The sequence below is a fragment of the Capra hircus genome, chromosome 19 (genome assembly GCF_001704415.2).
Source record: "Capra hircus breed San Clemente chromosome 19, ASM170441v1, whole genome shotgun sequence".
In the NCBI taxonomy this organism is placed as follows: domain Eukaryota; kingdom Metazoa; phylum Chordata; class Mammalia; order Artiodactyla; family Bovidae; genus Capra; species Capra hircus.
In genome coordinates, this window is record NC_030826.1 from 54,896,199 (window position 1) to 54,920,749 (window position 24,551).

General features: G+C 40.1%; 1 protein-coding gene across 3 annotated transcripts; it reads left to right on the top strand.

Moving 5' to 3' along the window:
• On the top strand, positions 28–23,777 carry ACOX1 (acyl-CoA oxidase 1). Of its 3 annotated transcripts, XM_018063771.1 has the most exons (15): positions 28–260; positions 553–712; positions 4,574–4,734; positions 11,012–11,172; positions 13,459–13,566; positions 14,876–14,995; positions 15,138–15,253; positions 15,659–15,828; positions 16,800–16,962; positions 17,511–17,701; positions 17,967–18,146; positions 18,282–18,387; positions 18,516–18,659; positions 18,834–19,040; positions 19,894–23,777. In XM_018063771.1, the coding sequence occupies exons 3-15, from the start codon at positions 4,670–4,672 to the stop codon at positions 19,939–19,941; spliced, it is 1,779 nt and encodes a 592-aa protein (XP_017919260.1). In that variant the 5' UTR covers positions 28–260; positions 553–712; positions 4,574–4,669; the 3' UTR covers positions 19,942–23,777. The 3 variants fall into 3 exon arrangements, with proteins under 3 accessions (XP_017919260.1, XP_017919259.1, XP_017919258.1); XM_018063770.1 differs by lacking the exon at positions 11,012–11,172; XM_018063769.1 differs by lacking the exon at positions 4,574–4,734.

Sequence of the window (24,551 nt, forward strand, 5' to 3'; positions counted from 1 at the left end):
CGAGGCGGCCGGGGGGCGGGGACTCGCCTTGTACCGGGGTGGCTCTTAGTGCCGGCCCCGCGCAAGAGCTGCGGACTCCTGCTGTCGCCGCTGCCACCTACGCTGCCTCAGCCGTCGCCTCGGCCCCGCGCTGCCTCAGCCGGCCGTCACCATGAATCAAGACCTGCAGAAAGAGCGGGCTGGCGCCAGCTTCAAGCCGGAGCTGCTCACGAATGTCCTGGACGGCAGCCCCGAGAACACTCGGCGCCGCCGAGAGATCGGTGAGGGCAGCTGGCCAGGCCTCCTCCCCGCCTTTCCCGAGCAGAGCTGGCGGTTCCCTCCGGGAGGAGTCGGGGGTGTGGGGGCGCTGTAGGGCCTAGGCCACAACCTTTGGCCCAGTTTTCAGGGAGTCGCAGGACCCCCGCACTTCTAGGGGAGGCTGTGGCGGGGGGAATCGCCCATCGCGAGAGAGGACCTGTGCCCGTGAGTCTGAAACCTGGTGTGATCCCAGAGAGCTTTAACGGAGCCGTGAATTTCTTGTTTTCCTCTTGGTACCCTTTAACTCCCTACCAGAGAACCTCATTCTGAAAGACCCAGACTTCCAGCATGAGAACTTGAATTTCCTCAGCCGTAGCCAGCGTTATGAGGTGGCTGTTAAGAAGAGTGCCACCATGGTGGAGAAGATGAGGAAGTTTGGCATCGCAGATCCTGATGAAATCATGTGGTTTAAAAAGTAGGTATGCCTTAAGCTTAAGAGCAAGGGCCTAAGCCTGAACCTTGAATTCGCCATCTGTGGTATCCTTTTTCATAGTGTTTGGCGTTTGAAGACTCAAATTCACATCTTTTCATGTCATTTTAAAGTCCTATGTGTGGACAATGATGTTTACTTTGATATTTAAGCCTTTTAAAGGGCTGACGTTTGTAGAAAGCTTGTGTGGAGATGCTGTAATTTTCTTTCTCAAGAATCATACACATGCGGTCCAGACCTCTCAGTTTTGAGCGATTTAAATGCAGAATGACTTTGCTTTTTCTAAAAAGGAGGCCTGCTAAATTTAGAAGCTGAATTTAGAAGGATGTTTTCCGTTGCAAAGACCAAACATTAAATATTTTGGAGCAGTAACAGATTGTATTTTCATATACTAATGTAGCTCTTGAGTTTAAAATAATGGAAAATATGAGTGGATGAGGAAGAACTTTAGTCAAGCCTCAGAATGGATATGAAATATTCTGAGAACTCCCAGCTTTGTTGAATCTGGCGAGGGTATTTAAATGGCCCTCCTGTGCATATGAGACGTCATAAAAATATGCCTTGGTCCTACTGCTCAAAGAGTATGTTCTTTTTTCAGACCATCTTTTTGTTGTGTTTTTAGTTAGAAATAAGACACACACTTTTTGTTTGCCTTTATGTAAATATACACTATAATTATATAATGTTAGTATAAGATTCCTTTGATTTGCAGCATTTCTTCTCATTTATTATTGGGCATTTCCTGTTTTAGGTCTCTACATTTTTTAAGAACGCCAATATTTTCATCAATAGAGAGTAAATGATTTGGATGGTACATATTTAAGAGTCAAGAAAAATGAAACAATGAAATATGTTGCAGGCTCTGTCTTTATGTTGCAATAGGCATTCCTCCCTTATACAACTGCCAACTGATATATTTGTATCTAGTTTCAAGTTTGACCTGGTTATTCTTGTCAAGAGGAAATTTACTCCAGATCACACTCAGAACTTCTTTCCATTTTAGTTATAAAAATACAGTTAATTTGGTAGTCCAGTCAGAGTACTTAACTAACTTCCAAATGCTCTTTTTTTATTTTTTAAAGTTTGTAACTTGTGGCTGTGAGGATATCGAGGTGGAGTAACTCCTAGAAAATTCTGTTTCTGATTTACCTGAATTGAGTTTGTGAACTTGTAAAATTAGTAAAATTTGATTTTTCCTTAAAACAAGAGGTTTGTTTTGTTTTACTTTTAAATGGCTGCTTCCGTGTGTTTCAGAGTTAGTTAGATTTCATAATCTGTGGTGGTGCATAATGTGTAAATAGACTCCAGTGAAGTCACAGTGACATAGAACACAGTCCTTTATGTGAGTTAAAAATCAGGCGACACCAGCCAGTTTTTTTGGTTTTTGGTTTTTTTTTCTGTAATGTATTTTATGACTCAGACCTCACTATTTGGGAAAAAGACAAAATACAACCTGTGGCAGGCCCTTTGACATCCTTTCAGTATTTCTGGGATATGACAGGAAGATCAATGTTTGTTAGACAATGTTTCATTAGTCTTGGCAATTACTGAACACCATGGATTGTTACTTGCACCTGTGTTTTATGTATCACTAACAAACTTAACTGTGACGTACCATTAATTGTTAGATTCATTGGATGTCTTAAACGCTAAAATTGGCTTTGGGGAGAGGGATGCTATGATTAATGAAATATAGTAATATTTCTCTTTCTAGGGATTTGGGACATTTACTGGTCTCTTTTATATCCAATTTTCCTATCGCAAAATGAAACATGAGAATATTTTGAAACTGACTAAAATATTAGTAAACTACTTTGAGTTTTCTCAACTCAAGCAGTAGAAGAATTCTTCTCTCCATTCCTTGAGAAAGTAAGACTTTGCTGTTTGGAGAATATACAAACTCCTTTCCTGATCTCCTTTTCTGAAATTTTGTCTTTTAACTATACTGTTTGCTATGCAAAAACTAAAGTATCTTTAAAGTAACAAAATTCTAATGTGAACCAGTCGTGACTTTTTTTTTTTTAATCCTTCTTAGGTTTTTAAAGCTAGTTCCTTGAAAAGTGTCTTCAGGGAGAATTAAACAAAACTTACAACAAGTGCTCAGATATTGTTCTTTAGTTAATTTCAAGAGGCCTCAAAAAAAAATCTCAAAAACTTAAGTATTTGACAGTCTTTATTTTGTATCACATATTTTTTCCCTCTCAGTTTCTAGAATTAAGTATTTTGTGTCAACATCAGCACTTTACCAACCCAGAGCCTCCTCATTTCCCATAAGGGAATGGCTGTGTCTTGTATTGCTACTGTTTTTAGCAACTAAATTACTGCTTTTATTACTCAGAAAGTCTTGCAGGTTCATTTCCTCCTTCAATGAAAGTGAGGTCACTCAGTCGTGTCCGACTCTCTGCAACCCCATGGACTGTAGCCTACCACGCTCCTCCATCCATGGGATTTTCCAGGCAAGAGTACTGGAGTGGGTTGCAGTTTCCTTCTCCAGAGGATCTTCCTGACCCAGGGATTGAACCTGGGTCTTCCACATTGCGGGCAGACGCTTTACCATCTGAGCCACCAGGGAAGTCAATAAAGCATGGCTATTAGGGAGTGCTGTGGTGCTCTTGCCTTTGAGAGGCCGGTTTTTACGTTTACCTCCACATTATCCCAGCTTAGTGAGATGGGTATGCTTTTTGCAAAACATCTTCTCTTTCTAGAACAGCTTCTGTGAGAGTTACCTAGAAACTCACTCGCCTCTTCTGTTCCTCCACCTCCTTTGCCCTCTTTCTCTCCTTGCAGTCTAAATTAACATTTAGTATTTGTGTGAAAATCAGAGAACCTCAGGGTTAAAAAGCATTTTTGATGTTGGCTAGTCCAGGCACTCTTTGAATGTTTGAATCTGTCCTCAGCACCCCTAAAAGGTGGTGGTATGGTTTTAGGGCCTCCCCCAAAGTAAGTTGGCAGCCTAACCCCTCTTTCTCTTGAATTTATGCTCTGCTTGTTCTACAAGCCAGGACAGGGTGGTTACACTGCTTTCTGTCCATCCCTTGAAACATCATGAGGGTCAGTTAGATGATACTTTGTACCTTAAACTGTTTATATAGATAGAGCTGACAGAATAGACCCCTATAAAATCTCTAGCTTGGCATGGCTGAGGCTGACTAGTGTATATAACTTGTATTGACTACTTCACAGATTCTTTTAGGGGAAAATCATTAAAGACTGAATTTCATTAAAATTAGAATTCCCTTAATCTGGACTAATTTTCAGAGACCCTTTGTGATTTTTAACATATTCACATTACCTGCTTTACCCATCTGTAACCTCTGAAGATGTTTATAGGTTTGTGCTTTGGCCCCAGAATGTATACATACTATCCTGGACATTTGCTTTCGTTACTAGGGAAAAATAGTTTAAATTATTCTTCTTTAGGACATTTTGTTAACAGCTCAGCAAATGTAAATGTTCTATGGAGTTTCTTTTGATTTTCAAGACAAGTGAAGCCTAAAAATAAAGCAAAAACACACACTCAAGTTCCAAGAAATCAAACCAACAAATAACACCAACAAAATAATAAACAAAAGAGGTCTGAGGCTGAAACATGGGTAGAATTTACTTCCTGGATTAAGTGTGAAATTCAGAATCCTGGCCCTGAAATGACTAGGGGGAGAAGAGAAACCACTAGATTCTGCCGTTGGCTTTTTAGATAGCATATGATAAGTTTGAGTCTCAATTTCAGAAGAAAGGGGTTTAAATTTGTCTGACCTTCATCCTCAGGGCCAAACGTGTCTGGCGAGAATGGTGGTAGAATGCAGTTTCTAGAATAAGGCTGAGAACCTTTTCTTTTCTCTCCTGTAGACTACATATGGTCAATTTTGTGGAACCTGTGGGCCTCAATTACTCCATGTTTATTCCTACCTTGCTGAATCAGGGCACCACTGCTCAGCAAGAGAAATGGCTGCATTCATCCAAAGGACTCGAGATAATTGGCACCTACGCCCAGACGGAAATGGGCCACGGTTAGTCCACATTTGAGGGTCAGTGGGTAGCCCAGTCAGGTCTTCAGTTAACAAATGACTCTGGGCATTTGACTTTTTTTTCCTTCCTGCTACACGTTTGGAATTATATTATTAAATTGATAAATCTTAAAATTCAAACTGTTTCCTCATAGTTTATTTCCCCATAAACTGGTCCAAGATTCTGGCCTGAAAGATGTATCACTGTTATTTTTTACCATTGCTGTGTACACCCAATTAAAATGGGTATCGAGCAGTTTGGAAAGGTGGGGTTGAAAATATGACAAATTGCTCCATTGTGTGGGTGTCCGATTTAAAAGACCTAGTTGGAAATTCTTAAGAGGCTTCACGCCTCAGCAACATGTGAAAGATGCTTTGCTTTAATGAAGTTAAAAATGTGGATTTTTAACGAGACAGAGGGTTAAAGTGGTGAAGGCTGCTAGGGGGTTTGGGAAAAAGTCCATGATGGTCTTCATTTCGTTTGTTTTTATTTGTTTTTCTGTACCTGCCCATGGACTTTGAATTCTTGGTTAAATTGTTCTGAAAACCTTTAAAAAAGTTTTTGTTTGGTCTTGTGAAACAAGTTTGTTTTCATAGACAAGGCCACCGATGGGCTTAAGGGTCTTGAGTTTGAGCTGCCCAATGTCATTCCTAATTATCAAAATGTTTCCCTCATGTAAATAAAAGAAAGCAAAGAAAAGGGAGGAAGAACGGATGCAGATATCAGGGACATTCCTCTTTTGTGTTTGATTTGGTGCTTTTTGGCTTGTGAATTGGTTTAAGTAAATGTCCTTTCTCATAATGCCTATGGGCACTGCAGATCCTGGTCATGGGACAGTTTTATGAACACCCTACCAGGCACCCCAGGATGGTTAGCACTGAGATGACAGACCTGAGAGAAGATGTCCTAAGGGAAGAAAGATCACATTCCTACAGTGTTCCTCTCTTGGAGTGTGTGTGGGTGTTTTGTAATCTTGAAAAAGCATTGTGGTACAGAATCCTTTTTTGTTTGTTTGTTTGTTTTCGAATTCATCACTGAATCTATTTGACTTTAAGAGGCATACTGTTCACCGGAGACATTAGATGTAAACTATTGTGAAACTAAATGAGTCTGATCTGTTTATCTCTTGTTGGTCTGTCTTATCCTTCTGCCTCTGTTTATGAAGTATATTTCCCATGTATATTTGAAAGAAGAGAGGAAGAATTGAAGACTTAAACTTCATTGGTTTGAGGAGCGCGGAGGGTTGGATTAAGGTCCTGTGTTGCTCTGGGCAAGATTGTATTTGTTAGTTTTCTTTCTCTTCTTCCTTCTAGTTTCCAAATGTTTTCTGGTGTTTGAAACCAACTTTGTCTTGATCTGTATGGTTTACTAGAGAACAGAGTTTTAAAATTAGGTCTTGTTTCTTGCTGGAACTTTGTCAGGTCATATTAGTTGTGCTTTGCTGAGTGCTGTTCTTTTCCTAAAAAGCCAGTCTGTTGGCTAATTAATATCCCGTAAGAGTATAATCTTATAGAGAATATATAAAAAGTACTTCAGCATCAGCGGGATTGGAAATAGAGCAACTTGTACAGGATGATTTGACTACTTAAATTCTGAGACTTTGGAACATTGGTCAACAGTGATTATCTCGCGTTCTTACAGAATTAGCTGTAACTTCCAGTTTGGGATTCTTTCGCTTCTAGGAAGCCTCTGAGAAGTGAAGAAATTAAAAGTGCTCAGTCTTATTCCAGGATCCTCAAGAATCTTAAAATTCAACCATCTGCAGAAAGTCTAGCTCACCAGTGTTCTCTTCCCTCCTTTAAAGACACTTCTGTCTGTACGGGCACACAAGCCCAACACATACTGGGTCTGTGGATCTGCGAGCCCTAATCAAAGGCAGAATCCTGGACCAAGGAGGTTGCATTGTCTCCCCGGGGCTGCTTTGTTAAAGAGACTGTCTGGGACATGGTCTAGGGTTAGTTATCTCCTGACCATATGTCTCTCCAGGTCACAAAGCAGATAGTGTCTTGGTCGTCACGGTTATTTGATCATTTCAAGTTCTGGCCACTTCATAGGGATTCTTCTTGCCTTTTCTGTTATCATAATTATTCAGGAAAATAGAGCTTCTGTAGTACATGCTTATCATCCTTGAAGATGCTGCAGTATCTTTGCAGAGTCCCATCTCTAATACTAAACTGTGAAAATATTCTTCCTTTGAAGCTTGAAAAATAGGTCATGCACTTGATCTTGTAAGTCCCTAATCTTCCTCTTCCTGGATCTCACTGCTCTGTCTCTCCAATAGCCTCCGATCCTCTTTTTTCCCTTTTTTTTCCATTCTCTTCCCTGTTGGCCTTCCCATGAGACTTGCTCCCTGGATATTCTAATTTCCCCACTGTTAGTAATAACAATATAAATGTCTACAAAAGCTGTGTTCTTTGTGTTATGCCTTTGGAATATCTTTCTCAATGACTACATTTGAAGAGAATGAGTGCTTTATAGGTTTTGTTGCATAAGACATGGAATAGGTTTTGATGTATTTAGTGTACTCGTGTCTCCTTTGTCCCATCAACATGGTCGCTTTGGGTTTTTTGCTACTTTTATATCTGTTTAAGAATTAAAGTTTTCATTTACCAATGCTGATGAGCTTGGATATTACTCTGCATTTCATATGTATGAACTGGCATTTTCTCCTTTGAGTATTGGATAAATAGAATCTGCATGTTGATCTTAGAAAATTATATTGTTTCTGTTGGCTCTGTTTCATTAAATATTTGGCCTCAGTGCATCTGTCTCTGACTAGATATAAGTTTTCTTCTCACATCTTGGGTAATTAGCATCTGTTTTATTCCCATTTTTGTTTGTTGCATTCGTGCTTAATGTTTTTACTTGTGTATGATACAGAGTGATCAGTCTCACATACAGTATTTATGTTTGTTAACTAATAGCTCTTTCACTTTATTATGTTCTTTCTAGTTTATCTTAGAGTTTTGTAATAGTTTCAATTTCTTTATGGAACCTTAAATATATTACATTAATTTGTTTCTTTCTGTTTTCTCTAACATCATAAGCTTTGGCTCATTGTTGTTTTAAAGATATTTAAAAATCTGATAGGATAAGCCTACTATGGTTATAGCCTATGTTTCAAGATATTTGTATTTAGTGTTCTTGCATACTTATTCTTTTTGATAAATTCTGCTCTCAATTTATCAAGTTCTAAAACATATTCTATAGGAATTTAAAACCTGTGTTACATTAAATCCCAGTATTTTCTTGGGAACTATTAATTTTCCTTCATACTCTGAGCTAGGAATTAGCGATTTCTTTTCTGTTCCTCAGATCTTTCATTCATCCTAGTAGGTATTTATGTGTTTTCATAATTAAATCTTTAATATTCTGAGCTGACTTATTTAAAATTTAAAAATATTTTGTTGCTGTTATAAATCACCTTTCTCTTTAATGGGATTTCTATTTGAATGGTTCTAATGGATAAGAATGAATGATTTTTTAAAGCCTATAGCTTTTCTAAATTAATTTATGATTGATGGTGTTTTGTTGTTGATTTCCTAGGATTATAATCATGCTGTCCACTGAATTGCTATTTTGATTTCTTCCTTTCTCAATATGTTGTTAATCTAATCATTCATCCTCACTACTAGCCAGCCTTCCCAGCCCTGTATCATGTAGGAGATACAGGGAAAGCCTTTTGGTGTTAACGCTTTTGAAAGAATTGACTGCAGCTCCTTTCCAAATAAAATGTTGGTGCTTTGCAATTATAAAGTAAATTAATTTAAAATAATTTATGATCTTTATCATGCAAATATAAATACTTGATTTAAATAAAAAACTATCCAGGTAACTTTGTCCTTGTAACGTTTCTACAGTTCCTCTGCTTCTGAATAATCCTTACCCTAGTTACAAGAGACATTTTACTTCTGGAAACAGCTTTCAGCTTCAGAACAGTTTGTGATGATAGTAGTTTTCCCCTTGCGCTTCTCAGTGTGCTCTGCGGTAACCCTTGGTGTTGGCATTATCCTCTGATACACACCCGCCCATGGTGAGTCTGAAGGGCACCTCAGAGCGACCTCTCCTTCACCAGGAATTGCTCTGGTTTCTAGCCATGGAAAAGTAGGCTCTCAGCACTGAGAGTGGTTGGCTTCAGGCCACAACGTTTGACCGTACTTCAGAGTTCTCTTCTTACAGCTCCTGCTGCTGCTACTAAGTCGCTTCAGTCGTGTCCGACTCTGTGCGACCCCATAGACGACTCTGTGCGACCCCATAGACGGCAGCCCATCAGGCTCCCCCATCCCTGGGATCCTCCGGGCAAGAATACTGGAGTGGGTTGCCATTTCCTTCTCTAATGCGTGAAAGTGAAGTCGCTCAGTCATGTCTGACTCCTAGCGACCCCATGGACTGCAGCCCACCAGGCTCCTCTGTCCATGGATTCACCAGGCAAGAGTACTGGAGTGGGTTGCCATCGCCTTCTCCTAGGCACACTTTAATTTTTCTTCCTGCACACCATTCCTTTAAAAACAGGACAGTTGACATTTCTGTTTGTGAGTGAAAGGTACTCTCTCTTCCCAGGAATGTTGTTTTTCCAAGTATTTTCACTATTTATTAAAAAAAACAAACAAACACACACTTTTTATTTTGAAATGACTACAGATTCAGAGGAAGTTGTAAAAATAGCCCAGAGACATCCCATGGACCTTTTCACTCAGTTGCCACCAGTGGTAATATCTTACAGGATTTCCAGTTTGACGCTTCCAAATCATAACTGATTTGGCAGGTCTTTCTAATGTCCCCACCGTCATCCTCAGCTCAGATTGCACTAGAAGACATGATTAGGCTGTGAGATTTTTGTCCTTGTTTTGCCATGATCTTTTTCTTTTGGTTGTGCTTTGAGGCCTGTGGGGTCTTTGATTTCCCAACTAGGAATGAACCTGTCCTCTTACCCTCATTGGAAGCTTGGAGTCCTAACCACTGGACCACCAGGGAAGTCCTGCCATTATCTTTCCGACCTGAAAACACTTAATTCATCTCAGCTTTAATTTCTTTGTAAAATGAGGAAGTTATTCGTGCATTTTTTGATTTCATGTGATTGGTTAGTTGAAAGCTCAGCTTACCCCAACTCTTGTGGAAAGGCATCACAGATCAGCCCTCACCTAGAGCACCCTCCCCCTGATTATTCCCTTCCTCAAGTGGAACAAATGGAGAAGTTTTGAAACTGTTCAGGCTCATTTCTAAGATAAAGAACATAGTAAGAGCAATATAGAATTGATTAATTTAGAGCTGGAATTTAGATAAAAATGCCAGAAATGGCAACCCACTCCAGTACTCTTGCCTGGAAAATCCCAGGGATGGGGGAGCCTGGTGAGTTGCCGTCTATGGGGTCTCACAGAGTTGAACACGACTGAAGCGACTTAGCAGCAGCAGCAGCACGCAACATTACAAAGCTGTATAGCACTATTTCCTATTAGAAATAAATTCACATAAAAGTCTAGGGCACTTGCAAATTTTAAATGGAAAAGAATGACTTTAGAAATTGGATTTTAAATGACAGTTAACATGTTTTTTCTTATTTTGTTTGATTGTAATGGAGCACTTGTTATGCATGAATCTGTTATTTGTGAATATCATGATCTTCACTAAAAATTGCATGTCTTTTTATTTCTGAAATTAATTACTGGAGTGAAGAGCACCGTCAGTTTTTGTATTAAATTGTTTCAATATCATGTGGCTGGATATTTTACTCAATCCAGATGAAATGACCAAAATTATGTGAAGAATGTGGATTAATGGTGGATGTTTTATAGACAAATAGAAAAGTTTTCCAACCCAGAAACATGATTATTAGATCCTGGAAAAATTTTTTCCAAGAGAACTTCTGTGTTTTCCCATCTCAACTTTTCACTAGAATATATGTCATTGTACAGCTTCAATGTTCCATTCCATCAAGCCTCTTCAGAATTTTTATTTACCTTAATTGCAAGGCTGTAATCCTTTGCCTTGGTCACATGGTCTTGGCTGCACAGGCTTTGGAATCAGTTCCCAATCCCTGCCAAGTTATTTTAGAAATGAGTCACATTAGAAAATACTTCTCACCAATTTAAGAAAAATGAAAGTAAACAAGAATTATAATGTAATACAGAAAGGGGCAGTGCTCCCATCCATGATGAAGTCTACTCAACTAATTCATACTTAACAGAAGGTATTTTTTTTCTCCTTCCCTTGCTGTTTGTTCAAATTGCTGATCTCACACCTGATGACTCTCAAATGCCCATCCTTGGTATTTCTTTGAAGCTTTGTGCATCGAGGGCAGCCTGGGCCTCTGGATCTTCACTTGGGCATGTTCCTGCCCACCTTGCTGCACCAGGCAACCGAGGAACAGCAGGAGCGCTTCTTCATGCCTGCCTGGAACTTGGAGATCATTGGCACTTATGCCCAAACAGAGATGGGTCATGGTACGGTGCATTCAGTCTACCTTCTGGGTTGGGTGGGGCTCTGCAAGCCTAGTGCATGTGGGGCGTCCATCACGTGCCAGCAGTGGCGTCTCCATGTGCTGTGTGAGATCTGTTTAAATGCAGTCTTTCCGCAGCACTCCAGGTTTTCACATGTGTAAGTCTTGGTATAGACAATGCCTTGGTCAGCGGAAATTAAAGCTTGTATTATCAGAGATATACTGATTACTTATTCATGGCTCCCCTTCAGCAAATAAGAATTAAAGAGTTAGGTCTTACTTACTAAGTGGTTTTTCAGGTTCATTGCTTTTGTACAGAATTTATATAGAGAGTCTGAACCCATCTCTTTTTCTTCATTACTATGATTCCCTTTGATACTGATACCTTAATGAACTTAAACAGATTCCAGAAGAAATACATGTTAGTAGCATGTGTGCTAAAGGGAAGTGAGTGGCCTATATAACCAAAATAGGCAGCATTTTTTACCTTGACATTATTTGTGTTGATTCACTAAATTCAGTAGACTTCTAAAGGGGGCTTTGGCCAAAGTTTAGTAAAAATAAGATAAGTTGTACTTCCAGGTAATTGATTTCACATTCTATATATACGACCTTTTTTTTTTTCTTTGCATCCCCCACCTGCCTTTCTCTGTGAACTGGATGGGGCTCAAGCTGGTGGCACTTGTTCTGTGTTGGTATTTGTGTCTGAATGGTATCAATGCATCTACTTCTGGCTTCTGTTTGCCCACTCGGAGGTTTCAGAACAGCTGGTCTAGTGTATATTTGCTCTTTGTTCCTTATTCCTATAACAGCTTCATCTTAATTTGATTGCTCAAATTAAATTTGACTTTCAGCTTTGATGCTAAATAGTATTTTACAGGATGTTCCTAAGACACAAAGTGGAATACTATTTGATTCAGTTGTGCATTTGAAAACGCTCTGTCATTACCTGTTCTATAAAAGTTTCTTCTTTGGTGAAAGGAGTCTCACTGTCTGATTCCTTGATTCCCATCCAGGGGAAGGTTGATCACCCATAAACTGGCCATTTCTGTTATTCAACTTGGAAGTTTCTGAATGTTTTACAGTTAATTTTAAGTGGTGAATGAAATCTGGCATTATCAAAGCAATGTGCTAAAAAGTTCTCATCATTGACTTCAGGATAGGGAGAGGGTCACATAGAACATTTTTCTGTAACTTTTTTCAAAGAATTTTGGCACATTTGTATTAGAATTCAAGGGCTTACCTGATAGCTCAGTTGGTAAAGAATCTGCCTGCAATACAGGAGACCCCAGGTCGATTCCTGGGTCGGGAAGATCCACTGGAGAAGGGATCGGCTACCCACTCCAGTATTCTTGGGCTTCTGTTGTGGCTCAGCAGGTAAAGAATTTGCCTGCAATGCGGGAAACCTGGGTTTGATCCCTCCTAGAGAAGGGCAAGGCTACCCACTCCAGTATTCTGGCCTGGAGAATTCCATGGACTGTATAGTCCATGGGGTCGCAGAGTCGGACCCGACTGAGCAACTTTCACTTTCTCATTAGAGTTTAAAACACAAATCCCTGTCCATCTCCAATAAACATGAAGGTGGTAAACCAGTCAGGATTAAGTGGAAGCCTAGTGTTGGAAGCCTACAGGGTGAACTTGGACCTTATTGTTGAGCTTTTAGAAATTTTTAAAAAGTCACCATTCCAGGTCTTCTTTTCCTCAAAATGGTTATAACTTTTAAAGTTTTAAAGCTTGTTTTCCTTTCTAGCATTCATTCTGAAATAAATTCTCAGTTTACAAGAACTGTAGCTGCAATCTCTTCCTGTCACGTGTTATCTCATTCTTTGTTATAATACAGAATTCCAGAATGTTGAATTGGTGTGGTAGACACAATACGAATGAGTTGAAATTGGCACACTGACAACTTAGAGATGCTTTTAAAAAGGCAGTTAACTTCCCTGTTAAAGTCATAGCCTGTGATCTCAGGCAACTGTGATTCTTATCTGTCCTTACATTTTCTTTTGGTTGATGTAAATAAATGTTCCCTGTCCACTGCTGTGCAGTAAATCAAATACAGAAATGGAACATACTTGATGTTTATATTTTCAGCTTAATACGAACTATCTGATTTAAGCATGGGAAATTCAGGATCTTGGTTATCAACCGTTTGTAGCTCATCTACAGATGTTTTATTGTTAGATGTTGTTACTCTCTGAGATGCTAGCGCTTTAAAGGAACTGGACAGATTTTACCCTGTACCTGTTTTTTCCCATATTCTACCTGAAGTAGGTATAATTCATTTCCTTAGGAACCCATCTTCGAGGCTTGGAAACCACAGCCACTTATGACCCTGAAACCCAGGAGTTCATTCTCAACAGTCCTACTGTGACCTCCATCAAGTGGTGGCCTGGTGGACGTAAGTGAATTTTTTAAATAGTAACTGGATGTTTTGAAGACATTATAACATTGTGTTTAGAATATAAAGCGTCTATGAGAATATAATTTTGAAATATAGAAAGAACTCTTAGGGCTTAAACTATGCTGAGCTTTTCACGTTCTCTTGTGTTACCTGTTATAGATATTTAAACACTTGTAAAGTGCAGAGGACAGCTGTCAATTTTGCTGCTTTTCATAGATTTTTATCTAAGCATTCCCATGTGTTAGCATAATTTCCACAATCATTAAAGTAATTTAGTGTTCCCAGTTTGGTTAGTCATTTATGTATTGAAAAGTATTTGAGGGACTTCCCTAGTGGTTCAGTGGCTAAGACTATACCCTCCCAGTGCAGAGGGCCTGGGTGCAATCCCTGGTCAGGGAAATAGATCCCACATGCTTCAACTAAAGATCTCGTATGCTGTAACTAAGACTTGGCACAGCCTAATAAATAATCGAACAGAAATAGAAATGAGTATTTTTTTTAAAAGAAAAATATTTTAGTTTTTAAATTTTTGTTATAATAGCTTTGATGTGAAATTTATTTAATATTGTCTTCTATTCTGAGTTATTGTTTTAGGATACATATATTTCAAATGAAGGATTTTGTTATCCACATTATATATTTTAATATGTGGTATTACATTTTAACAAGGAAAAAAACTAGCATGCAATAAAAGGTAAATATTTCTGGATGCACTAACCAAAAATCTCTTAAAGCAGCGTATCCTATAGTACAATGGGGTAATCTGCAGTGGTGGAATATTCTCTTATCTTTGCCGTTCAGCGTGGTAGCCACTGGCCACCTGAACACTGGAAATGTAACTAGCTGACAGAGGGACTGAATCTTCTATTTTATTTCATTATAATTAATTTAAATGTAAATAACCACATGTGGCTAGTAGCTACTGTCTCGGAAAGCCCTGCCTTAAGGGAGAAAAAGGAAGTAATTTAATGTTCTACGATTATCCTAAAAATGTCTTTATGTAAATGAATGAAAAATAAGTAGAACAAGTAAAACTATCTTCTTTAAAATGCTATCAAATTAACATGTTGTCTACCCTAAACTTAGATAATATTATATGTCAATTATATTCCAGTAAAAATACACACACATATATATGTGTGTATTTTTAAAATGAAGGCTTACTTTGCCAAAATTTAATGAATTTTGCTTTTGATGGAATCTTAATCTTATGTTTAACATATGCTTTTCTCTCTTTTGTTTCTGGCTTCTGAAAATGTGAGAACATTTGCTCACTTTTCCTCTCTCGTTCTCTTTTATGTTGTAGTTGGAAAAACTTCAAATCATGCTATCGTACTTGCCCAGCTCATCACTCAGGGGAAATGCTATGGATTACATGCCTTCATTGTACCTATTCGTGAACTTGGGACCCATAAACCTTTACCAGGTTAGGATTATCTAATGTTGAGATGGAAAATTAAACCAGTCACTGTCTTCTGCAAAAAGTATAATATGTAACTAAAGAAGAAGAGGGGAGCCAGGAATTCCAGAACATAAACCCCTTGTAACTTTCCTTTCATCTGCGGTAGGTATTACCGTAGGAGACATTGGCCCCAAATTTGGCTATGATGAGATGGATAATGGCTACTTGAAGATGGATAACTATCGTATCCCCAGAGAAAACATGCTGATGAAACATGCCCAGGTACAGTGAGATGGAAAATAGGAGCAGACATGTCAGACATGGGGGTTTCAGTGGCCATTGATAATCATAGGGTTGGGATGGTCTGTTCATTTAGAAGGTAATAACAGATTTTTTACTTCTGATGATGCTTTTATTGTGATCATGAAATCAGATCAGTTGACAGGTGTGAAGAGCATGTCTTGGTTTGCTAAACCAGTGGGGCTCACACTTTAGCATACATTAGAGTCACCTGGAAGGCTGGCTAAAACTAGATTACTTAGCCCCCAGAGTTTCTGATTTAGGAGGTCAGGGTGGGGACCGAGCATCAGGTGGTACTGATGCTGCCTTTCTGGGGACCACACTTTGAGAATAAACTGCCACTTGGGTTTAACAGAAGGAAGCATCCATTTCATGTTCTTTTTCCAGGTGAAGCCTGATGGCACATACGTAAAACCCTTGAGTAACAAGCTGACCTACGGGACCATGGTGTTCATCAGGTCCTTCCTCGTGGGAGAATCCGCTCGGTGTCTGTCTAAGGCATGCACCATTGCCATCCGATACAGTGCTGTGAGGCATCAGTCTGAAATCAAGCCAGGGTAAGGGTAAAGTCTGAGATGAGCTCAGTATTAAAGGTCTGGCATGAACCCCATCCAGATATCAAAATACCCAAATGTGATGTGGAGAAAGTGCATTTGTTATAAAATTAGCTAGAATGGCAGTATACTGGGTCTGCTACTTAGAATCTAAACTTCCTTAAGTGGAAAGATGAGAATAAGCACCTAATTATTACTTTTAACTTTCTAAGAGAAATGGTAATATTACTAGAGCTTTATAAGTGAAGTGTTCAAAACACTGAAGGTGTGGTGTGAAGGTTCTAATTGCTGCTCGTAACTACAAATTGTCTAGTGAAAGTGACATTAAACTCGATTCCCTGTTGTGTTCCTGGGTATAGTTTGTTCTTATTTCTGCCTACTAATTGGGCATGACTCTGATAAACGTTTTACTCTTGAAGAAATAAAGAAATTGGTAAGAGCAGACTCGTTTTGCATGCTCAGTGGACCTTCTTAAACTTTCAATATTAAACTTAGTACACTGGGTCTTCTCATATTAGTGGTCAGGATATAGTTTATTCTACCAGCTACACCCTTTAACATTGCCTTCCTCCTGTGAAGTTAACGAAGTTTGGTTCTGTATGTTGCCATGAGATACTGTTTTCATAGTCAAACTAGAAAGACTGGAAAGATTAAGAAAAATACAAATGTCAACTAGAAAATCCTGTTCACGTATTCAACAGGGTGGTTCCGAGTGTGGTCTTCTGTAGCCAAATAGCCTAGATTTAAATCAAGAATCTGCCACTTACTAGCTCTGTGACCCTGGGTAGGTTCTTAACCTCATTTTCCCCATCTGTAAAACAGAGCTAATAAAAATTACTTCACAGGATCTTTGTGAGGATTAGATAAATTAATCTATCAAAGTGCTTAGTCCAGAATCTGGCACATAGTAAGCTCTGTATAGGCATTTATTTTATTTTATTTTTGTTTGTTTTTCCTTTTTTCATATACTTTAGTGAACCAGAACCACAGATTTTGGATTATCAAACCCAGCAATATAAACTTTTTCCCCTCCTGGCCACTGCCTATGCCTTCCAGTTTGTAGGCGCATACATGAAAGAGACCTATCATCGGATTAATGAAGACATTGGCCACGGGGACCTGAGTGAGCTGCCTGAGGTCTGTGTCTGGTCTCTGTCCCTTGTGGGAACCCTTCTTGTTCATACTTCCCTGTGGGATTGTGTGCAGAGAAAATTAAACATTGGGATACCTTGAAAAAAATCCATATTTTTATGGATTTATCCATGTTTTTTAATTTCAGAATTACTGTACTATGTTGGTCCTTTATTGAGCGAAGGAACCTAAGTGGTGCCTTTTTTTGCCACGTAGAACAGTTCAGAAGGGAATGTGGTAATGTTACTAGTTTAGGCTAGTTAGATGAGGATGTTTTTCAGTTTACATACATGGCAAGTGATTTTGTTTGGTTTTTGTTTGTTGGGGTTTTTTTGGCCACACCAGTCTGCTTGCGGGATCTTAGTTCCCTAATCAGGGATCAAACCAGGCCCCTGGCAATGACAGCACAGAGCCGTAAGCACTGGATGCCAGGCAAGTCCCTGGCAAGTGATTATGCAAGTGACCCTTTCTGTTAAGTGAGGTTCAGTATGTCTATTTGGAACGCAGGCTGTCAGCACCGCAGACGTCCTGATGGCCTGTGCTTCCCCCTTCAGCTTCACGCGCTCACCGCCGGGCTGAAGGCTTTCACGTCCTGGACAGCAAACGCAGGTATTGAAGCCTGTCGGATGGCTTGTGGCGGACATGGCTACTCTCACTGCAGTGGACTTCCAAATATTTATGTCAATTTTACCCCAACCTGCACCTTCGAGGGGGAAAACACTGTCATGATGCTGCAGACAGCCAGGTTAGAATCTAATTCATGATTTCTATCCTATGTTCTCAGGAATGTCCGAGTCCTTTCCACTAATACCCGTTCCCGTGTTTTCTCTTCGCATTATGTTTGTTCCTGAAAGATGTCATTTTGCCTTCCATCCTGACCCAGGATGTTTATCTTGTGCTCAGACTAGTATGAAACCCCTGTCACAGAGTTTAAAGTCATTACAAGAGTTCACTTTATATGTTTTACGGGAAGCATAGTTACTGAAAGCGTGTGCCCTGGTGACTTCTAGGTTCCTGATGAAAAGTTACGACCAGGTGCACTCAGGCAAGTTGGTGTGTGGCATGGTGTCCTACTTGAATGACCTGCCCAGCCAGCGCATCCAGCCACAGCAGGTGGCTGTCTGGCCAACCGCGGTGGATATCAACAGCCCCGACAGCCTGACAGAGGCGTACAAGCTTCGAGCAGCCAGGTGAGCGCACCCACAAGAGCTGGGACCGGCAGCTGCAGGGGCCTCAGGCCCAGGGCCTAGGTGGGAGGCACGAGTATTCACTGTCACCTTCTTGGGCTCCAGTTTTCCAGGTTGTTTTTTTTTTTAAAAAAACAGATTAGTAGAAATTGCTGCTAAAAACCTTCAGACTGAAGTGATTCGCAGAAAAAGCAAGGAGGTAGCATGGAACCTAACGTCCATTGACCTTGTTCGGGCAAGTGAGGTCAGTGATGGTTCTCCCCACCCCGCCGCCGGTCCTTCACCACCCCCTCATTTTCTTAGTACAGAAACCTTATCACTGTTGAATTTTTTTCAGAGATTCTTACATTCTGGTGTTTTCCTTATATCTAGGCACATTGCCACTATGTGGCAGTTAAGCTTTTTACGGAAAAAGTCCTCCAGATTCAAGAGAAGTCCATCCAAGCTGTCCTAAGGCGTTTGTGTCTCTTGTATTCTTTGTATGGAATCAGTCAGAATGCAGGGGATTTTCTTCAGGTCAGGATTTTCTAAGTTTAAGTCCCTTTATTTATTTACTTCTTAATTTTTTACGGAAAATAATTTTGGTTTATTTTGTAGTTGTGCCTGTGTGTGCGTCTAGATATTCATAAACATCTCTCTGTATACGTACCTTATAACGTCTGTGCTTGCTTGGTCATTTCTTCCCTTCAGGGGAGCATCATGACAGAGTCTCAGATCACCCAGGTGAATGAACGCATAAAGGAGCTGCTGACTGCGATTCGCCCTGACGCGGTTGCTCTGGTGGATGCATTTGATTTTCAGGATGTGACGCTGGGCTCTGTGCTTGGCCGCTATGATGGAAATGTGTACGAAAACATGTTTGAATGGGCCAAGAAATCCCCACTGAACAAAACAGAGGTAAAAAAAGAAAAGTGTCTTTCACCTTTTGAAGTTATTCATTTAAATACTAAGGCAGGAAAGCCCTCAGAGAATGACCACCTGTGGAAGCTTTGAGAGCTCTCATGACCGCTTCAGACAGTCCCTTTATTGGAGCAGCAGATTCTGAAGGGAACAAGACCTTTCCTATAGCACGTGGGCCTCTAGCTTCCTTAACTAACGACAGTTGAAACATTTCACGCGTGCACACACACAGCACTGCAGTGTGGCTCCCTGTACCCTTGGTCACGTTCCAGCCACTGTCTGCTCATGGCCAGTTGCGTCTCGCCTGAACCTCCCAACTGAGAATTATTTTGAAGCAAATCCAAGGTATCAGGTAATTTTATTCATAAATATTTCAGTATGTATCTCTGAAAGATAAGGATTCCTTTTTTAAAAAAGCATAACTGCAGTACCATTCTCACAGCTAAACAAATTAGCAATAATTCTTTCATATCATGGACTAGCAGTCAGTGTTCAGATTTCTTCCCCAGTTAGCTCAATTCTCCCCCCATCCCCCTTTGATTTTTTTGAATCAGGATCCAAATAAGGTTCAGATAATTTTCTGATTAAAAGTACGTCATTTTGGGACTTCCCTGGTGGGCCAGTGGTTAAGAATCCACCTTCCAATGCAGGAAATGTGGGTTTGATCTCTGGCTGGGATCCCACATGCCGTGGGGCAGCTAGAGAGCCCTCATGCCACAACTCGAGAAGCCCCTGCACCACAACAAAGAGCCTCTGAGTCACAATAAAGAGCCAGTGCAGCAAAAAAAAAAATGCTATTTTAAATTGCAAGCTCCTTATCAGTAATGTTTTCTCTCTCCCTTTCCTGCAGGTCCATGAATCCTACAAGCACCTAAAGTCACTGCACTCCAAGCTCTGACATGGCTTGATGATAAGTGCAGTCTGCCCCTGAAAGTAGCTGTTCTCCGTACACCTGTCACACAAACTGCGTGGAATCTTGATCAAATTCAGAAAAGCTGTAGAGCAAGTAGTAAATTGACCCTTTCCTCTTTTTATAAATGAAAAAAGAAAACAGATTTTGCAAATTAAAGGAAAAAACCAGATGTGTTTTACAAGTGCAATTAACACTGAAAGAGACTGTTAAGCGTTCAGAAAAAGCTCTAAGAGATGCAGTGCGACTTCCATCTGCATTGCTCCTGATCCCAGGAGGCCAGGACTTTTGATAATTAGTAAAATTTAACTACTGAGTAGTTAATTATTTTCACACCTTAATTGCTAATCACTGGATATACAAGTGTTTTTAAGCAGAAGTGTTTTTTTAAGCAGGGTAGAACCCTTCCAAGCTTTCTTGCTTGTGTCCTAACACAGCTGCTAGGGTCCCGGCTAGAAAGCAGGAGTGAAGAAGAGAGACTAGGGGGAAGGAAACTAATCAGGAAACCTGTGAGTTTGTGCCTGACACACTGATCCCTTTCCTGCCTGCTTGCCCTCCTTTATTGGTGTATTGCTCCTATCTTAAGTGTTCACAGTAGCATCTTTCCAGCCCAAAGATTTCTTGAGCACAGGCTCCTGCAGGGTCTCTGCCCTGTGCAGTTTGGAACTAAGCTTCCATTGGAGGGCTCCCTAAATTGTCCCTCTAGTAGCACTGTAGCTCCATTTGCCTCAGCTTCTCGGGAAGAGGGAGGCAGCCAAGTCGTCTCTACATACAACTTTTGGCAACTAATGAGATCTCCAGATCAGTGGTTTTGATCTCCCTCTCCTGAGAAAGATGCTAAAGAAAGGAGAGAATTAGTCACAGTTCCTTCTTAGAAGAATAAGGGCGTGGAGAGCTATCAGTTATGGCTACTGTAACTTTGGTGACCATGGTAACTACATTTTCTAGAACAATCCAGATTTCCTATATTCTGGCACTCTGGCAGAAGCCATTAAAATGCTTGGAGGTTACTGTGTCTGGCCTTAGAAAAATAAAAGCATCAGTCATTGCCTCTTATGCCCAGGAAAGTCCTTTGACAAACCATGTGTTCTGATTTATTAATCAGAAAATATAATCATTGAAACAGTGACTAAAGGATAAATGGAAGCTCCATAGAATGTTTCTTATGGTATATCTGGTTTTATTTTCAGTATGTTTCTAGGAGCTTTATCTGACTTGCTAAATTGTCCTTTCAGCTGAAGTCTAATTTATACAATCATTCTATATTTAAAAGTTAAACATGTATCTCATGATGAATTTTTTCTTCAAATCAATGTAAAACAAATCACTTAATTTTCTTGTTGTTGTTAACTGTGTTTGTAACCTCTGTCTCATGAAGCCAGTTGTTCTAGAGTCAGTCTTGAGAATGTAGTATGTTATTCAGGGAAATGTAATTCCCTTCTTGGGACCTTATCTATCACTGGGATGGATAAAATCTATCCCAGTGAAACTAGTAATAGGAGACTTTAAGGTCCAGCAGAAGAAATACTGCCTGTTGACACAAGCCTTAATCTTTCCACCAGGAGAACTAATTGATAATTGTGTTAACATTGAAGTAAAAAAGCACTCTGTAAATCTCGTCTGGGTATCTCTTAGGACTAGATCAGATTCTGGGAAATATAGTAAATTCAGATTGCTTAATATTAACCTGTTAAATATAGAATTGTTTCCAGTTAGTGGTTAAAAATCTTATTCACAGAGGGCTAACCCATGGCCAGGACATGAGGGTTTTTGAAATGATACCCACACAATCTAGCTGCATAGGTCTAGGATCTAAGCAGTTTGAAACGTGGTGGGCTCTGCCAGAGCCACCTTCAGTCCAGCATCTTGAGTTTTATTTAAAAGCTAGATCTCATATTGACAGTATTTTTATTAACATTGAAATGTTTTTAACTTATTCACTGTAATTAAAGAATAAAGGTACCATAAGACCTCAAGAATTTGTCACTATCAAGATGGAAAGAATGTGCCACGTAAAATTAAACATAAATTTAAATTATGAAGAATTTTAAGATGTAGATTTAGGTAACACTAAACAAAAGAAGAAGGAAGGAAGGAGTGAGACCTGCCTGAGCAGATAGCCCTAAACCTGCCATGATGCTGTCTTTGTAGAGTATCTGAGTGCTCTGTCCACACAGGAATACGGGTTTGTTGGTTTCTCATAAGGAAGCAGCAGACCCAGCTTGCTGACCCTTAGAAGCCAGACTTTGCCACAGATAAGGTTGGTTCTGTTGGGTTCTTTTGTGAGCCATTTTCATAAAGAGTACAGATAAATTTCAACCTAATCTCCAAAATGATGATAAACCTGAGCAGAATTATTGTTTCTATTAGATGATACTGACCTAACCCTTTGAAAGATTCATGAGGTTTTTGCTGTTTGTAATGGATGAAGTTTGCTACATCCTGAAGTATTTGGATTTCTACTTCGTATCTACTCAGTAGACACTGTGGTATACTTCAGTGTTTGGACATAAATGACCTCAAAGCACAGTTGGTCCCAAAGCCTTTGCAGGCCTTCCTGTTCTTGTCTTCAGAACATCATACCACTAAGTAGCAGCTTATTGTCAGAACATTCACTTAATTGCAACATTAACCATGTTCACATACTTTCTGAGAACTCACTGGTTGTAATTTCAGATAACATACACCTGGAGGCATTTAATCATTTGTAACATTAACTTGTTATTAGAACTCAATTCTTGGATTTTCTTCAGTGCAAGGCTCTGGTTGCGGAAATATATTGATTCATGATCCTTGAGTTCTCTAGGGAACAAAAATTCCTCTAATGACTTGCCCAGAGTCCTACCCCTTTCTGAGTTCTTTCTGTCCATCTCAGTAAAAAGAAAACTAGATGCAGATGGCCTGTAACAACCACTAACCATTTTGTGTACTGTGCAAGGTATGCCTGGGGTTATAGATTGTCCTCAAGCAGTAGCTGCTGCACCAGCTGGAGAGGAGCCTTGCCAGGAAACTGATGATTCTACTTGAGGCCAAGAGTCTTCTGTTGAGTCTCCTGACTCATAAAGGTTTTCATGGAGAAATGCAGAGATCAGTTAATTGAATAGTTATTATTCCATTCCTGGAGGATTAGACCAAGTCACCATAAATGAATAAAATGTCTTTTCATTTTAAAACACTGGTGGAGTTTTGCTTATAGCTCTCCAAACTCAAATTTTCATTATTATTCCTGTGGTCCATGATAGTAAATATAGAAACATAAGGAAATTTTAGAGTTATCAGATGTTAGCTTTTGTAGACTGCAAATTCCTAGGTTTCAGAGAATTTTTTATTTTTATTTTGTATTACATATAAGTGAGCCACTGATTATCTCGAGGAAAATCATGGAACATTGGGAGGGATATTAAGAATTCGGAAGCAAAACAGTTTAACCACGTTACTGTCAACTGTTTCACAGATTAGGTAACAACGTGATTGTCCATCTTCTGCATAATATTCCAACTGATGACTGTTTGTAAAAATTTCCAGTTGCTATGAATTCAAGGAAATTACTTTGGCGCATATAATTTGCTACCTTCTTACCCCTTTAACTGTCGTGGTTTGAGTTTGGTTCCTACCTGATGAAGTGTATTTAGCATGTATTGTTCCGCATGCCTGGCAGGACATGTCAGTGAAGGTGGGAGTACTGGAGGAGGTGCACAGGTCCAAAGACTGAGTCACGGTTAGACAGTGGTGACCCACCAACCTTCGAATAAGCTAAACCACTAACCCCATCTTCCTTTGTAAAATTGAAAAACCCTTAATAAACTCTGTAATCAACACAAAAAGTGTTACTGTCTTATTAGGTGATGGTGTTGGGTTTCATCCTGGCTTAACAGCTTTGGCTTTCATAATTGAAGGTCACAGCCACTTTCCTAGTCTTTATGGTTTCACGGCCCATCAGTTTTCCACTCTTCACATGTTTCTCACGCCCTCCCCCTTTCCACCAGTGAGCCCTCAAAAGAATGCTGAAAGAACACTTTTTTTTTTGGCTGTACCTGTGGAGCATGTTGGATCTTACTTCCTAGAGCAGGGATCAAACCTGTGCTCCCTGCTGTGGAAGTGCAGAGTTTAATACTGGGCCACCAGGAAGTTCCTGGAAGAACTTTCAATGTTTGGAGCCTAGGTGGGCTTTCCTTGTGGCTCAGCTGATCAAGAATCCGCCCGCAATGCGGGAGCTGCTGCTGCTGCTAAGTCGCTTCAGTCGTGTCCGACTCTGTGCGACCCAGAGACGGTAGCCCACCAGGTTCCCCTGTCCCTGGGATTCTCCAGGCAAGAACACTGGAGTGGCTTGCCATTTCCTTCTCCAATGCATGAAAATGAAAAGTGAAAGTGAAGTCGCTCAGTCGTGTCCGACTCTTAGCGACCCCATGGACTGCAGCCTACCAGGCTCCTCCATCCATGGGATTTTCCAGGCAAGAGTGCTGGAGTGGGGTGCCACTGCCATCTCCGGCAATGCGGGAGACCTAGGTTCAATACCTGGTTTGGGAAGATCGCCGGGAGAAGGGAAAGGCTACCCACTCAAATATTCCGGCCTGGAGAATTCACAGTCCATGGGGTCG

Excerpts from the sequence above, each read along its gene's own strand:
- ACOX1 (XM_018063770.1), top strand. The coding sequence starts at position 152 with ATGAATCAAGACCTGCAGAAAGAGCGGGCTGGCGCCAGCTTCAAGCCG. Across the intron at positions 261-552 it reads TCGGCGCCGCCGAGAGATCG|AGAACCTCATTCTGAAAGAC; the intron begins GTGAGGGCAGCT and ends ACTCCCTACCAG. Across the intron at positions 15,829-16,799 it reads CAGTCTGAAATCAAGCCAGG|TGAACCAGAACCACAGATTT; the intron begins GTAAGGGTAAAG and ends CATATACTTTAG.